The 17,884-nt window shown below is 29.9% G+C and overlaps 1 protein-coding gene across 1 annotated transcript in view; it reads right to left on the bottom strand.

Annotated features, from left to right (window-relative positions):
* LOC142325690 (nephrin-like) overlaps window positions 1-17,884 on the bottom strand; it is a 575,430-nt gene that overhangs the window by 243,557 nt on the left and 313,989 nt on the right. Inside the window, exon 5 of the mRNA XM_075367722.1 lies at window positions 17,114-17,317. Within this exon, the coding sequence (XP_075223837.1) occupies window positions 17,114-17,317 (204 nt within the window). The remainder of the gene's footprint in view (window positions 1-17,113; window positions 17,318-17,884) is intronic.

The raw sequence follows: 17,884 nt of genomic DNA, 5'->3' as shown, positions 1-17,884 counted from the left end.
TATAAAAAATTAATTTAAAACATTTTCAATTATAGTTAAAAATCATCTATACAAAATTAAAAAAAAAATATATATATATATATATAAGTTAATTTATTTTCTACATGCATGGTAAATATTAAAAACTATTTTCGTAATGAAAAACTTCTTATTTAATAGAAATAATCAATAAATATTAATGTCGATGGGTTCAAACAATTAAAAGCTTAAAATATGCAAATTTTTAGGGGAGGGAAAGTTAAGATATTTTCATGTGATTATTTCTATCATCTTTGTACTCCATATCTAAAAAAAGTAAACGAGAAATTTTTCGTGTCTGTCCGATCACTTTAGAATTTTAGCATATTATAATATGCTAATAATATAATAATAATAATAATAATATATATAAAATTAGAATAATTATTAAACCAAACACACACACACACACACATACAGAGACAGTATACATAGAATGGTCTGATGGCTATACATTTTCGTATTCTATATGTAATAATGAACAAAAATTACCTATGAAACAATTTTGATTTCCCCTTTGTTTTCCTTCTGACCACGATTTTGTGTTTATTAGTGAAAAAGTTATATTTCAACATTTATAACAATATAAATAATAATAAAAATTATTAGTAAAATAATTAACAGTAAATTAATTCTGTTTTATAAAATAAGTGGGGTCAATTCTCTTTTATTTCAATAAATAAAGTACCTGATTTAATGGAGGAGATGAAACCTGGTAGAAAATTATGTCATTCATTTTTACTTCCTTGTAAGAAGTAAATGAAGTATTGTGATCGCGAAAAATTTCGGTTTCCAAATTTCAACGGAAATATCCATTTTGACCATCCCTGAATCCATTATTACTAGTTTCGCGTGACTTCTGTACGTACTTATGTATCTCGCATAACTCAAAAACGGTTAGCCGTAGGATGTTGAAATTTTGGCTTTAGAACTGCTGTAACATCTAGTTGTTCACCTCCTCTTTTGCTTGCAATCGGCTGGATTAAAGGTGTCCAAAAAAACCTAAAATCCAAAACATTGGATTTTGGACTTTTTCTTAACTGCAGTATCATTTATGACATATTATAAAGGGTACTTATTTTAGGTGGTTTCAGAGTTATAACCAAATAAAAGTTCAATTAATGAAATATTTGGATCATAGAAGGGGAAGGTTCACCGGTTCGAAATCCGACTTCATTTCCTTTTTTTTAACTTTTTTTTAATTTAAATATTTTGATTTATTAATAACTAACAGACCTGGCAATGCTTTGCTATTGCTAGATTGAGTATATATATATATATATATATATGTAGATTTAATGAACACTATTGAAAGTTTGATAAAACATTAACAAAATGAACATTACGGATCTTCACAAAGTTTAACCTTTCCTTTTTTCCCTTTTTCCCTTTCACCCTTTTCCCTCTTTCCTTTTCCCCATTTTCTTTTCCCGTTCCCGTTACTTACTTCCTCTTTCCTTCCCCCGCTTCTCTTTTCCTTATTTACCTTTCCCCTTCCTCTTTCCCCCTTTACCTTTTTATTTTTTATCCTTTCCCCTTTCCATTACCTTTTCCCGCTTTTTTCCATTTTCCCCTTGTTCCCTTTACCTTTTTCGATTTTTTCCTATTTCCCTTTTCTGATTTATTCCTTTCTCCCTTTTTCCCGCGCGTAAATCGTTCCAGTAGTTTTTTAGTCTATAGCGGACACACATATCGGAAACACTGAAATGGAATCGTAAAATATTTAGTATGGCGTGTGTTGCTTTTACGTCCAACATATAGCACTGTTTTTCAATAAAAGTATGTTTTTCACAGGTGAGACATCTTAGGTATATAAATAGTAGTTATATAAAAACACGAATGCAACGTTGTGGCAAAATTTCAAAGTAATCGGTGAAGAACTTTAGGAGATTTAAGAATTTGAACAAACGAACATATATTTTTATTTATGTAGATTATTAATCTCTTGATTGTAAAAAAACTTTTACGATAAATAATAATTATGTAATAACCAAAAAAAAGGAAAAATAATCGAAGTTATTAATGAAATAAAATTTTATGTACTTTTCATTTTAAAAGAATGTGTATTTGTAATTTAACAGACGTACAAAAAAGTCATGTGGTGTCCACATCAGATTTTTTTCGTAGGTGGTCATTTGTTAACTGATTTTCAAAACTAAGGTATCATTTTGTTACAATAAAATGCTTAACATTTCTGCAAAACTAAATATTACCGAGGTATAAAGGATTGAAAAATTTAAATGGTCGCCATTTTGACATTTGTGAACGTGATTACACTGTAATTTTTTTATTTATTTGACGTTTGTATAAACGTATGTACCAAATATTATTGTGATTCCTCAATCCAATCTTGAAATATAAATCTTTCATTAATTAACACAAAATGCGGCGGACTGAAAGAAAACGAGGGGAATTTATGTGTGTTTGTGTGTGCGCGCGCGAGCGTGTAATAATATACACAAAAATTTATCACTACAATTTAATATATAACCTGTTTGAGACAATAAATAATAAAAATCAATTAAATTTTATTGAATATATTTATATTTAGAATTATTTGAATAAACATCTTATGAAAAGTATATTATGTTAAAAAGATAGATATATATTTTTTTTTAAGAAGCAGTTAATATAACAGTGAAAGAAGAGACTAGAAATATTACTTGAATTCTAAAATTAAATTTTTTATCTTTTCAAAGGAGAAATACAAGTTTCTGAGTGGAAACTTACATAATGGAACACAGCATGCACTCCATCACATGTAGTAGGAACATTAAGTTTATTTACATGAATCTTGAACTTCAGAGAAATTTAAGCAAATAATTAATACAGAAAATGTTATTTCTTGATAAATTTACATTTCAAAAATGTTTTCACTTTTTTAAATTTTATTCCCTTATTTCACAAAGAAAGTTATCTTCTGGCGACGCTAAATTTCTCATGTTTAAAAACAATCTTATGGTTCGGTTTACAATCATTAATTCTCCCTACAGAAAATTGACTATTGTAAACTGTTTAATTAATTCTTTGCAAAACTTATCTAACAAATACCGAAATAAATCACTGTTTTTTCTTTCTTTTTTTATGAAATAGATGCTGATGCTTATTTTAAAGTAATGGCAAATGTATATATATATATATATATATATATATATATATATATATTAGAATATGAAATTGTTAAGTAGATAAAAAATATACGCCGCCAGATGTAAACCTAAACCTAGTTAGGATTCCGATCAAGTTCGATTCTCATATCTTGGTATTGCATTTCAAAACCCTTCTCCGGTAAAAATCTTTTTTCCAAATTCCCCTTCAAGTCCATCTCGACTCCCTTTACGCCATCAACCATTTCGTTATGATTTATCAGTGTATGAATTAAACATTACCTCCCTTTTTCAATCTACTATATTCGTTTTATTTTATCTTTTTTCCGCGCTCTTTCTTATTCACTCTTTTTTCATTTATTACAAGAAAATGAGGTTACTTTCATTTTGTATATAACCTATCATAGTAGTTTTATTTCTACCCAGACTTAAAAGAAAAAAAGGATAAAATAGATAAATAAAAAATAAAACGTTCTCGAAAATAAACGTGTCACATATATCTCGATTTAAAATAATTACTAAATTAAATGTTGCTGTGAATAATGCATAAAAACTGTATCTATATACGAAACCTACATAAAAAGCTTATTTTTGACGTTTTATCGGATAGATTTTAAAGATTCTTGCAACAAAAAAAATACATTCATTCGATGAAACGCTATTGATCACGAGGCATTAATTAAACGGGACATTAATTATTAAACGGGGGGCATTAATTAATTTTACGGGATGAAAAACTTAAAATCGAACCCTATCTTAAATATAGTTGAGGAATGAAACTATTACGAATGAAATGGAAAAATTAAAACATAAATATAATTAGATTGTGTATTTATATTACCAAAAATGGATTTGTTTAACATATTTAAAACAAAAAATATCCCAAGTGAGCACCCTGCGCAACGATGCACTTTTGTATTTGAAAGATGACATTGAGAGAACTGACGCAAAACTTTATTGTCAATGCGTCGTTCTTGTAGATGTTCATCTTCAGTTCATCGATAGCTTGGGGATTTCATTAATAAACTCTATACTTCAAATAGCGCCGGAGGAAAACTCACAACTAGACAAATCTGTGGTCACGGAGACTATCACCTACAGTATCTATCAGAGACTATCTACTGACAGTATGGTTTTCTGTAAAATCCATATGAACGTGTGTAGCGAATCGTTTGACACGTAACACGATGCTCCGTCTTGTTGGAAGAAGCCATAACTTTTTACGATCTGTTAACTGAGCTTTGACAATTGTACGGTATAATTCTGTATTGAAGTGCAGTCAAAAAATATTACCCCCCACCTCTAGATTATTAGAAAAAGCACGATATATATTGATTTTCTCATCATGAAGTGAATGGGCAAAATCTGGTAAGCATTTTCTGTCATCAAAACCTGGTGCTGAGAGAATTAACACGCCCAGATAAAGGAGACTGTGTTTTCTTTAATTTAGGCAAAACGATAAAATTTAACTATAGATAAAGCAAAAAAAACCTAATTATACTTTTTAATTAGCGAGACAACTTTTTTCTGATGTAGAAAAAACTATCTAATTTATAATTAATGTTTTTCAACCTTTACGTAATAATTAAATCTACAATATATAACGTGATGAACATATGTCTTGTGTCATAAAAATTACCTTTAGGCAACAGCAACAAAAAAGGTTGACTCCGTTATAGAATACTTTTAGTTTAGTTCTTTTGTTGAAAATTTCCCCTACTTAAGTCTCTAAAATCAAACATCATACTGAAGAATTAGCTGAGTCGCGATTATTCATAAAAACAGATAAAGATTATGAAGTTTTTATTTTAATTGAAATTTCATTTCAAAATGTGTTTGATAAACATTCCCGAAAGATCTGTTGATAATATAAATTTTCATTGTGATACTGCTAAAGGAATATTTTCCCTTTGTGTACTGAGATGAGTTTAGGAAAACTGATAGAAGAATGAGATTAGTAAGAAAATATGTTACTATGAGTTACATCTTTAACATGCTGCCACATATAATGGAATAAGCAAGTTATTATTACTTATCAATTCAGTAAATAAAAATTAATTATAAAAATAAATTTTTATATGTAAATTAAATAATTTATTTATTGTAATAATCTTGACAGTATGCGAAGCATAGCAACAATTAAGACAAAAGGTAATTGAAAAAAATGCAGTAAAAGCGATGTATCACACGTTATTAGCCTTTATTTCTACAACAACGTAAACAGAACAACTGTTACTACTGCTTTGCTTGGATAAACGGTACACTTTGTTGCTTTAAACACAATTATAAAGGCACACGTAATAGTATTTTTTATTAATCCATATTACCGCGTTAAGTGATTTTACGGTAAAACCAAGAGTAATTTTGTAAGATTACTAATGAGGATTTTTTTTAACATAAACCAGATTCTTCGTAAATATTTTTTTTCCAGTTCAGCCTCCTGGAATCACTGACAGATATTACTTCAGAGGATGAATGAGGATGATATGTATGAGTGTAAGTGATGTTTAGTCTTGTTCAGTGTCAGGTCAACCATTCCTGAGATGTGTGATTAATTGAAACCCAACCACCAAATAACACCGGTACCCACGATCTAGTATTCAAATCCGTATAAATGTAACTGCCTTTACTAGGATCTAAACGTTGGAACTCTGGACTTCGAAATCAGCTGATTTGCGAAGACGCGTTCACCACTAGACCAACCCGGTGGGTTTTCTCGTAAATCTGGCTGTAACAATTATTCATTTAACATTTCCTGTTGCAACTACAGCAATATTCTTATGGTTAAAATAATTTATTCAGATCACGAGTGAAATAGATATGATTACGTTTTTTTAAAATAAGGTTACAGTCTAGGTTTTCACGAAAATACGCTTCTAGTATTAAATTCATCAATTTAAAATTAAAAGTGAATTTAGACAGTTGACTGTTATAGGAATAAAAAAAATAATAAAGTCTCTAAATACAAGGAATTAATTATAAATTTAAATCAGAAGTATTAAATAACTAAAAGAAAAATACGGCATAAAGAGGAAGAGAGAATGAAAGAGAGAGGTGTACGGTTATTTTATACTATTCCCCTTTTGGGTTTATTTTTAAACTTGAATTCAGGCAGAAAAAAGTAGGATAGAAGGTTGAGTCTATTTAAATATTAAGTACAGAATGATAGGAATATAACATACAGCATTTAAAAATATGAACTAATTAAAAAAAACGGACTTTTTGTTCTCAGTATCATATTCTACAAATCCCACTCAACGTTCTTGTCATAAAATTAAAAATCCTGGATTAGTTTGATAAGTAATATAATTAACTACGATTAGCATGACAGATCATTCGTTTAATTTTGTTAAAAAACATAATTTTGCTTGGTTTTCGATGAGTAGCATCGTAAAATAAAATTTAACATTTAAATGCAAGTATTTTTAAAGAAAATATAATTATTTTTTTATTTCTAACTGAATAACTTTTTATTGTAAGCGTTTATATTTTAAGTTTACTCAAAGGAATTTTTGTTAAAATAAAATTTCCATGCGTTTAATCGTATGAAAAATGTTTAACATACATACAAGCAAAAGAGGAAAAAGTTTTTATTATTAAATTCCTTACAATACTGTTCAGGATTACTAACGCCATGCAATATCTGACATTAAAAACTTTCAGAAAACAATCTTGTTTAATTGTGTAGTACACATAATATATATACAAGCAAAAACATCAAAGATCCAATGGACTAAACTTTAGTGTCATTAATCAAACTGTCATACAAATTCAGGAACAATATCAACATCGGAAAGTTTGTCAGTAAAATTTCAATAAGAAGCACAAACAATGCACTGTAAATAAATATAATATTTCTCGTACTATAGTTTTATATATATATAATATGTCTAAAATAAAAGCCGAGACATGTTTACGGTATATTCATTTATTTTAATTCAATAACAAAAACCAAAAAAAAAAAAAACTTAAATTGTGTAAAAATAATAAAGCAAAAGGAAAATAACTATTACGGCGAAGTTTTGTATCATTCTAGAATCTAGACATACTACATTATTTTTTAAAAAAATCTGACCAAACTGGACTGGTTTGCCTATAAGCAAAACATGAATAATATGTAGCAAGTAATATTTCTACCACTCTAGCCAACTACAACCTCCCAAAATAATTGATCCTATTGGTCTCCTTACATCCTATTGATCTACTTCACTCAGATTATTGGTAACCACCGCCATATATTTATTTAAATAAAAAAATTTTTAAAAATTTTCGAAACCGGGTTTATGTTATCACCCAGAGATTTCAAAGGTAAATATATAGGACAAGTCAAGAAAAATAGAAAAATAAAATTATTAAAGCATGGTAAAATAGAAATTATGAAGCTGCCTCTTTGTTAAAATACATGAGTGAAGCGCTCCAGGAGTTTTTTTCGAAATAAAACTCCTGGAAAGGAAAATAATACTAATAAAAGAGCTTTTCTTAAAAACGTATAATAAAAGAAGACGGAATAATATCGTGCGTCCGAGTAATATTGCTGGTGGAGGATTGCAAAAGTAGATATACAGTTGTAAATCCTTATTACTATACATTCTTTATTTTACTTCGCTTTGTCCTCTGATATAATCAGCTGTCTTTATTTCATGTAATATTTTCAAGACGTGTTTTATTATGGTTTATTACTGTAAGTTTAGTGATTAATTTGTTTTAGTTTTTCCGCTAATTTAACTAATGAAAGTGGATTTTGAGTACTGGAAGGTAGAGGATTCGGAAAAGGTTCAAGAGAAATGATATGAACAATTTTATACACCTCCACTGTAAACGCTAACCGTTTACAAAAGACAAGATAAATTTGATTACACTAGACCAGGTCCATCTGTAATTTGTGAAAAATTGATAGGCTGGTCGACAGTTATTGGTCATGATTATGAAATGTTAGTTGCTCCGGCATTTATTCAAAACTCCCCAAAAAAACAGAGCGTCTCGTAAGTTAGGCATTGAACAAAGATATTTATTGGTCATCCAATCTATTTTTTCTTTTTGAAAATGTATCGAATAAGATTAATGCAAGGATTATTAGAGTGGGATCAGAATTATCGTTTTCAATTTTTGGAAGTAAAACAAGAAGGATTATTCGAAAAACTGTTTCGGCCGACAAGAAAGACTTTAAATTGTTATGAGCCATTAACAGGGATAACTTTATCTTCTATTCAATAGAAAACCCTTGCATAACAATTTAGGAACAGTTGAATTAACCTGGAGATACTGATGTTAAGGCTTTTCGTGTGAAGGAGTTGTCGGGCCAGTCCTTTTCGTTACAACTGCCAATCAAAATGTGTCTCTTAACACACTGAATACTATATTATACCAAAAATACGACAATAACAAAATATCTAGTTCTATTTTAAGAAATTAATGTTCTACTTTCTAGTTATTTTAAGGCAGCTACCCGCTGTTCTCTAAGGATGCTCGACTTATTTGACCAAGTATTTACAGTAGATGGCTCGGTTGATAAGGGTCACTTGAATGGTCATCAAGATCTCTTGATCGTACCTCAATTGATTTCTTTTTTTGGAGGATTGTTAAAAGTTAATTTTTTTCAAGAAAACTACGTACTGTTGATGACAGGATTCAGTTCAGAGAAAGTCTTCCAGAAATCATTTAAAACAAAGAACTTTGTAGCAAAGTGGGTTTGAGTATAAAATCTAGACTACATAAGTATGTGAATGCCGAATGTGATCAATCTGAATACTAAAAATAGCATTCTGAATGTGATCCATATTGTTACTTAGTAAAAACACTTGGTAACTTTACTTAATGAAACTATATTTACTTATTTTTTACGTTCTGTAACTGTATACCTAATTCTACAAACCAACCGGTATTGAATATACATATATGTGTATATATATATATATATATATGAACTTCCACACATCTCTTTCATCACAGCAGTTATTATTTTTTTAGCAAATTGGATAATAAAAAGGATAAAATGTAAAAATTTATAAATTTTAATGTTATTCTAATTTTAAAATTGCAATTTGAAATTATTAATATTTATTTGAAAATATGTTCGACCATGTCGTGTTATTTGAAAAAATTAAAAGGTAATATAGTTTTGAGTTCTATTTAAGTAGAAAAAAGTGAACGGTTAAATTAGAATGATATAAAGAACCAATAGGATTTGTTCTTCTGGGAGGTGGTAATTTGGTAGAGTATTACGTTGCAAGTGCTGTTTATGTTGCAGCCCAACAGGGTAAGTCAGTGAGTGTAGTTTTACACTAGAAAATAGGATTTAAGGGAAACTTCACGTAAACTTATTATGCGTAAGTTAAATGTTTGTTACGGTTTATTAATTTTTACATATGACAATTTTGTTTTTGTGTTTTTTTAAATTGTATTTTATGAGACTGGTAAGTTAGAGAATTAGTTTACGAAGTATACTGATTGAAAATGTATAACTTTATTCATTTTAACAAAAATATTAAAATCCAACCAAGAAAATTAAAATTACGTATTATGAACATATAAAGCGTCTGTCGAAAGAGATAAATAATTTTAAAATGTGTTTCTGCTGGTGAAGATAAAAGAAATACGTTATGTAAACGTTTTTGTAAAGGACTATTTGTTAATATTTTTGTACAAGAAAATCGTAAAAAATTAAGAATATAAACCGAGATAAAAAGTGAGTATACTGGCTTCAAATTCTAAATTTTATTTCTACGTTGACCTAAGTTTTTCTAAACTAGAATTCAAATATATATTGAATGTCCTTAACGCTTTGGTTTTGAGTTTCGGGGAGAGAATCATTTTGCCCTGATAAATTTGTTCCTATAGTAAAATAAAATTGCATTAAAATTCTTAAAAAACCAGTATGGAATAAAATTGATGTTTAATATTCCATGACTGACCTAAAAAAATAGTTTGATCGACAATAGTTTCCGAGAAAAATGGTTACAAACTCAAAAAATTGGAGACGAAAAAATAATTTTTTAGGTTTGCTGTAAATTACTTTTTTCTTTTTTTTCTGTTTAGCCTCCGAAACCACCGTAAGGTATTACTTCAGACTATGAATTATGATCATACGTATGAATGTAAATGAAGTGTAGTCTTGTACTTTCTCAAGTTGACCACCCCGTTAGATGTGTAGTTAATTTAAACCTAACCACCAAAGTACACTGGTCCACGATCTACTACACAAACGCATATAAAAGTAACTGCCTTTACTCGGATTTGAACCTTAGAACACTTGACTTCGAAATCAGCTGAATTGCGATGACGAGTTCACCACTAGACCAACCCGGTGGGTTGCCGTAAGTTTACTGCTTTAAGTTATCAATACACAAATAAAAATATTTTAAAAAGTTTAATTTTGAAAATTTATATTAATAAAGACGATTGTAAAAAATCTAAGAAGTTTGACTTTTATTAAAAACAAAAATACGACTGTGAAATGTCAATAATTTTAAATTAAACGGAATTTCTTTTTTATTTATTTTTTTTTTTATCATTGGGTTTGTACTTCACGATCTGCTGATGTCCAACAATGAATTTTTATATTTTCTGCCGAAGTGTTTTTTTTCTCTTTTGTTTGTACATAAAATTTTGCATGGAGAAGGAGGATAGTAATCAACCTATCTTCCCTTGGATTCGCAACTTACCGTGTCTATAGGTATATATTGTATACTGCTGTAACTTTAATTACGGGTAACATTACGGGTACAAATTACACAGCTACGTGCTTTACATGAAATTCCATTCATTGTGTAATATTAATCAATGTTAAGGGCATGACGGTATTCAATACAAAATGTAGACTTATATATATATATATATATATATATATACACTAATTGTATATACAGAAATTACAAAAACGTTTATTAGTTTAAACCAAATACTACGTTTTAATCAAATCTATTAAAAGTGAGTCGTTAGATAGTGAGAAAAAATAAGTGTCCCATCTATGATTATATAAATTAAATTAAAATTATATAACTAATGGGTTATTCGGAAGAAACCGTAGGAAGGTAGAACTTAATTTATTAAAAAAATGCTGAATCTTATATAGCCTTAATATTAAGTTAACGAAAACGGGTAAAGGTGTAAATAAATTAATAGATTTGAAATGCTATAAGTAATATTTGAAAGTAGCAGATTATGAGTAATTTGAGTAACACGTACTGGGAAGAAGTATTGTTCAAGAGAGATATAATAAAAAAGGATTCTTCAGTACATAGATTTGGAAAGAAATTAATATCTTTACTAACGAAAAAAAAAAATCAAAATTTTATGTGAGAAGAGATAAAGAAACTGACCGTGCGAAAATTTACCCAAAATTAAAATATAAATTATAATAAATACACCATGTTATAACAACTTTACTGAATTTCAAACACAACTTAATAATATAAAAAATAAAATTTTCATTTTTTAGAATCCACCATGATGGAAAATAAAAATGCTTAATATACCCGGCTGGAAATTAACCACACAACACTATTGTATTATATAAAGTAAATTATTTAATCAAAAAAGATAAAATTATACTGGTCTAACTTTTTTTATATCCAAACGTTTGGCACTATAATTCATTTATGCCTTTTAGAAAGCCTTCCTAAAGATACCTACCGAAGTGTTTCCTGTTTGGGATTTCCTTTTCGCTTCAGAATATCCTGTTAAAGAATTAAACTGGCTGTTAAAGAATTAATTATCATCTTATATTTTCTGATCTTATTACAGTCAACGATTACATCACCAATAAATTCATAAATATTTTTAATTATTGTATTTTATTAAAAAAATTAAGTGGAATGCCTGTCTCTCTCAAGGTTTTAAACAGTCATCAGTATACTACTTTCTGAAGACTTAAAAGAGATATAAAATTAGAAGAACTGATTATTTCCAGAACAGAGTTAACATTCTAGATATGTTGTCCTAAACAAATTGATAGTTTTAAAACAACAGAATCATGTCAGAAAATAGCGTTAATTATCTTATATAAGATAATTAACTGAGTAAGAATAGGAACAACAGAAAGTGTTGTTGCATTTTACATTTATTTCTACAATCATCAATGAAGATGCATAGGTGGCCTATACGAGTAGAAGGAATATTTGTTAACATTTTTATACAAAAAATCGTAAAAAATTAAGAAGGTAAACCGAGATAAAAAGTGAGTATACTGGCTCCGGATTCTAAATTTTATTCCTAAGTTGACCTAATTTTTGCTAACCTAGAATTCAAATATATATTGAACTAAGAAAAATGCGTTGAACGTTAACTGAATTTTTCTCATCAGAATAAACCCAAATGAGTCTAGTATTACCCTAGACTCAATAACACTGTTTCCAGTTTATAATATCATTTGTCCCCAGCAATAGTAAAGAGTGCTCAAAAAGTGATGCAACCTTATGGAAGAAGAGAATATTCATTGTCTCTCAATACATTAGATGTGCCAGTTATGTCCAGACCAAGAATGCCTTCACAGAAAAGTATAATGTGGATACACCAAACAAGTCCTCCTCCACCAAGCGGCTGTACGACAAGTTCCAGAGACAGGGAATATGACAAATTCAGCCAAAAGTAGTCGACCGAAAGTGTTTACACCAGAAAAGTTGATCGATGTACAAGCTGCATATTCTGTTAGTCCCAAGAAGTCTGTGCGACACCTATCTAGCCAGTCTGGTCTCTCCATTGGTAGTGTCAACATGGTATTGAGAAATTGTTTAAAGATGTATCCGTATATAATTCGTGTTTTTGACGAATTGTTAGCTGCAGACACTGGAAAATGTGTAGCTTTCAATCAGTCACGTCATCTGTAACGCCACGTGAACTAGATGATTGGTTTTCGTCTGACGAGGAGTGGTTCCAACTTGGTGGATACGTGAATGCACAGAATTCACGCATTCGGCTCTGCACGAACAAAAAGCGGATGGTTGGTGAGCAGCTTCACGTAGACGTATCTTCATGACATTCTTTTATGGCAACAGTGAGCGCTTCATACAGATGGTGCAACAATTTGTATACACTATACCTGCGGACCAGCTAGAGTACAAGTGGTTTCAGCAGGAATACGCTACTTCTTATACCGCCAACAACAATTTGACATTCATCAGTTTTCATGGACAAGGGATTTCGAAGGGGTTGTGGCTCCCGCGGTCTCCTGATTTATTTCCTCCTGACCTTCCCTTGTAGGAATTGCTTAAGAAAGCTTTTTATTAAACTCATTCTCACACCATTCTCGAATCGCAGAGAAAAATTTAATGATGTGTCACTGCAATTCCTCAAAAGATGTTATAAAATGTGTTTAAGAGCATGCAACCTTGTATTCATTTATATGAATCGTATAACGGAGGCCACGTTCAGTATTGTAACTTACTCATCTTCCCATAAGTATACGTCACTTTTTGAACACTCTGTATTATGTTGGAAGTTTATTCTTCGTATAATTGAAAAAGAAGATTAAGGATTTTAGTCAGACGAAAAACTCATGTAATTCATCTGATGAGTCTAAAGATATTTTTTCATGATTATACGGAAAACGTTTAGATGAAATGTAAAAATAAAGATTTTCTTAAATTCACAAATTTTACATAAAAGCCAATCAATCAATCAACGTAACGTTTAAATTAGATCTTTTACACGCCGAAAGCACAAAGCACTCTTGCAGTAAATAACGTATACTAATTAACAGCGTACAAAATTAATTAAGGTTAGTAATTACGTTAAGTAAACGTAAACGCGAAGGGCAATAATTATAAACTGAAGGAAAATTTATATTGTAAACAACCTTTATTAGTCTATATATCACGACAGACAGTTTTAAAGGATGACTAACAATTAGTTTACCATTTTCTTTCTTTCAAATAAATTAGGGTATAAAACAGCCCGCCTGCACGACGCGAGTGGTAGCGTCTTGGCCTTTCATCCGGAGGTCCCGGGTTCGAATCCCGGTCACGCAAGGCATTTTCACAGGCTACTTATCATCGTTTCATCCTCTGAACCAATACCTAACGGTAGTCCAGGAGGTTAAACAAAAAAATGTATAAAACAGATATTATGTAATAAATATGAGATATTTATAGATTTCAATGGATTTAAATGTTTTAAGGGCTCCTGAGAACTAAGTATAGCTAAAAGTCTATGGGAATTGGGTATCCATAGAAATTAAAATCTCTGAAATGATTTCGACTCAAAAATCATCCAAAATTTAATAGAAATTACATTATAATTACATTACATTATTATTATTTACATTCTTGGATGTAGATAACACTTTCGATAGTCTGGCACCTTGGATTTTTGTATAATACAAAAATGTAAGTCCCTCATCACTGTAGTCAATAATTTTTTATCAAACAGTTTTCAAAATTAAATTTCAAACCGTTTGGATTTCTTTTTTATCCAATTAATTCTCAGATACTTAAGGTACTTTTCTGAGTCCGATTTTATACAAAATGTTTACTTCTGATCTTCCAAAAGTGAGAGTACTAGTCTCACCATATTCGCGGATGATACTCAAAATCGATGAATTCAACTATAATGTTTTTAAAACGATCAGGAACATCTCAAAAAAATTTAAGACTTGGGCGAAAAGTGAAAAATCAAAATTAAATTTTAATTTATTGCATTCAGTAAATTGAACTATTCTACATTTACATAGAGAAAGGAAACGATAGTATCCTCGTTGATGTATGCTTTTCCCGCATGGAATCACGCTATAGATATCAGGCGTAACAAGGAGAAGTTAGCGAGGTTGCATTGGAGAGGGCTCCTAGGTGTGGTGGCCGCGTATAGGACAGTGTCCTATGAAGCCATTTGTGTTCTCGCCGGAGTGCTGCCGATAGACCTCATCGCGAGATATAGAGCCGAAAGATCGATAGATATAGAGCAGATCAAGAGGCCAAAGATGAAGTCAATACTACCTGGCAGGAGAGGTGGACTAATAGCGGTGTGGGTCGCTGGACAAGACAACTCAACCCGGAGATCGAACTATGGATAAGAAGAGGTTTTGACGAGATGGATCACTTTTTAACTCAATTCTTCACCGGGGATGGCTCATTTAATAATTACTTAATTAAAGTAGGAAGGAGAACAGAGGCAATCTGCATGTATTGCGAAGAGATCGACGATGCAGAACATATTTTCTTCATATGTGAAAGATGGGCCGCCCTCAGATTTGACATGGCGATCGACGGGATGACTCCCGAAGCTACAGTACCTTTTATGACTAGTCGGGAATCCAACTGGAAGAAAATAGCGTGTTACACCAGACAGATCTTATCGCAGAAAAACATCGACGAAAGGAGACTGGGTTTTTGATTTAGGTTAGAGAAGGGAGGACAGCCTCAGCGAGGAGGGCCGGCATGCCGAGGTGTGTCGGTTCCAATGAGCCGCTGGGGACTCCTGGGGATATAGTTTAGGGAATAATAGAATAATAAAACACAAGATATAGAGAAAAGACCTCGACACCACGTCACGACACTCCAGGTATGGCGTGGTGTCTGAAAGGGGCATATAAAATAAAAGATTACTCTCAAAAAGAGCTACTGGTAGGCCGACCTGCCATGCCAGTATATAGCTGGTAGGCGGGAAGGTCTATTTGAGTATAAAGACACTTCCCTGGGTGACGTAATACCAACAAGTCGGTCCGGCCCAGGGGAGCTGAGAGAAAATAAAAAAAAGGTTACTTAGGAATCCTCTGGACTGTCAAATTACCTAGACTAAATATAATTATAGTTTGAATTTATGAAAGTGGTAGTTTGAAAATGTTTGGATGAAATGTTTGAAATAGTTTGGATCTGTTTTTGATGATGGGTAAAAGGTCACATTTATAATTAGAGAGCAAATACTGTTGTGCCTATAAGTTAGTATAACATAAAACCTATTAAATCATAGGCAGCATAAGTCCTACAAATTAATATAAGGGCATACTAAAATCTGTAAAGGCTTATGGAATACAACTTTATGATCAGTGGTTAAGTTGTTAAGTTAAATATTACAACTATTTTTCAATAATATCGGAAAGATCACAACTATTTTACAACGATTTCTATCAGAAGTCTTAGAGTGGTCACAAATGCTCTATGACAAATTATAAGAAAGAGACTAACTTAATGTAAAAATAACAACAACAAAAATTCTAGAAACATTAAATATAAAAAATAAATTATAAATTCATTAGAAAACATTTCATTAGAAAACAGTGAAGAATGAACTAAGTTAAATAGAATAGGATTATTTAACCAAAGGATGAGTTAAAACAAATTGTAGAGATTTTTCCAAATAGTTTTTCTAAGCAGAAATGTTTTAAACGGAATACTTGACTAAACTTTCCTATGTTTCCTTTCTTTTAACACGACGTAAGATATTTTAAACTATCTCACTGACGTACACATAAAAAAAAAAAATAATAATTTATCATTGTAAGCTATATTACAAGTAACCGAATTTAATGACATACGAACATCTGCACTTTAAGAAATAAAATTAGGGAAAATTTTAGGTTTTAAAAAATGAGATTTTTCAATATTTCTTTCTTTCATCAGAAAATAATTTTTATCAGAAAATTATTTATTAACCTTAAAAACCCATCTTTGGGTTAAATTAACTTTAACATTCAGTGTGAATAATAAAACAATCTTCATGATATCTCAAAACAGGTGTTTATTAATGTAAAATAAAGAAAAATGTTAATATAAGAAAAATATTTTTCTATTAACTGTAAGAAATTTGATATATTTTATATTTAATAGAAAGGATCAGTAAGTAAGAAAATGTTAATATGTGGAGAAAATTGAGTTATACGTGATGATCTGTAAAAAATTAAAAGTTAAAAGGAAATTCGTGTAAAAAATATTCATCTATGATAAATGAAATAACCCTGAAATAAATTTACTAAAAAATTATTAAAAAAATATATAACAATTTATATTATAAAAAATAATTATAAAAAATCAATAAATAAATACGTATTTTTTACTTACGATTGAGATCCAATGACACGGCACTAGAAATAGGAGAGACCACTTCATTATTCGAAGCCTGGCAAGTATAAACTGAATTAAGATGATGGCGTTCTAGTCGTTCAAACCATAATACATTTTTCACTCTTTTTTCAGATAGCACTTCCCACGTTTCATCCAATAGTGTATTCTCATGCCACCATATAACACGAGGTTGTGGTTTACCTGCTCAAAAAATAGAAAAAAAAAAAATTCGTGTATAAAATGAATGTAAAAAAAATTGAATTTATTTAACATAAATATATAATTTGTAAATGTTGCGCTATCAATTTTTTGACGTGCTATTTTGATTATCGTCGGTACATTTTTGATGTACCAACTGTTACAGTTTAAAATGAAGATTAATGTAAAAAAAAAAAAAAAAAAATGAGATAGAAGGCTCACTAATTTGACACCAGTACAGTTTCAGGAAAAGGAATCTTGATTTTATCCTCAAATTAACTTTATAAGACATCCTGAATAATAGATCTACTTAAATAACATTTATACGTAGATCTCAAGGAAGCATTTAATAATGTGAAATGAAGAAAAATGTTAAAAAGAAAAAAGTTAAAGTATAACAATATTAATATAAAGGAATATTGTTTATAATTTTTTACAAGAATTAGATGGTCGTAATTAACCAGTAACTAAACTTTAATAACTTTAGATTACTAAATCCAAGCTTTAATTAATAAATTATTGAGATAAAATTTTCATAATTCACTCCTCCTACCATCGCTTTTTGATTTG

This window comes from Lycorma delicatula, chromosome 5, assembly GCF_047948215.1.
Source record: "Lycorma delicatula isolate Av1 chromosome 5, ASM4794821v1, whole genome shotgun sequence".
Classification (NCBI taxonomy): domain Eukaryota; kingdom Metazoa; phylum Arthropoda; class Insecta; order Hemiptera; family Fulgoridae; genus Lycorma; species Lycorma delicatula.
This window is presented reverse-complemented; position numbering and strand designations above follow the sequence as displayed.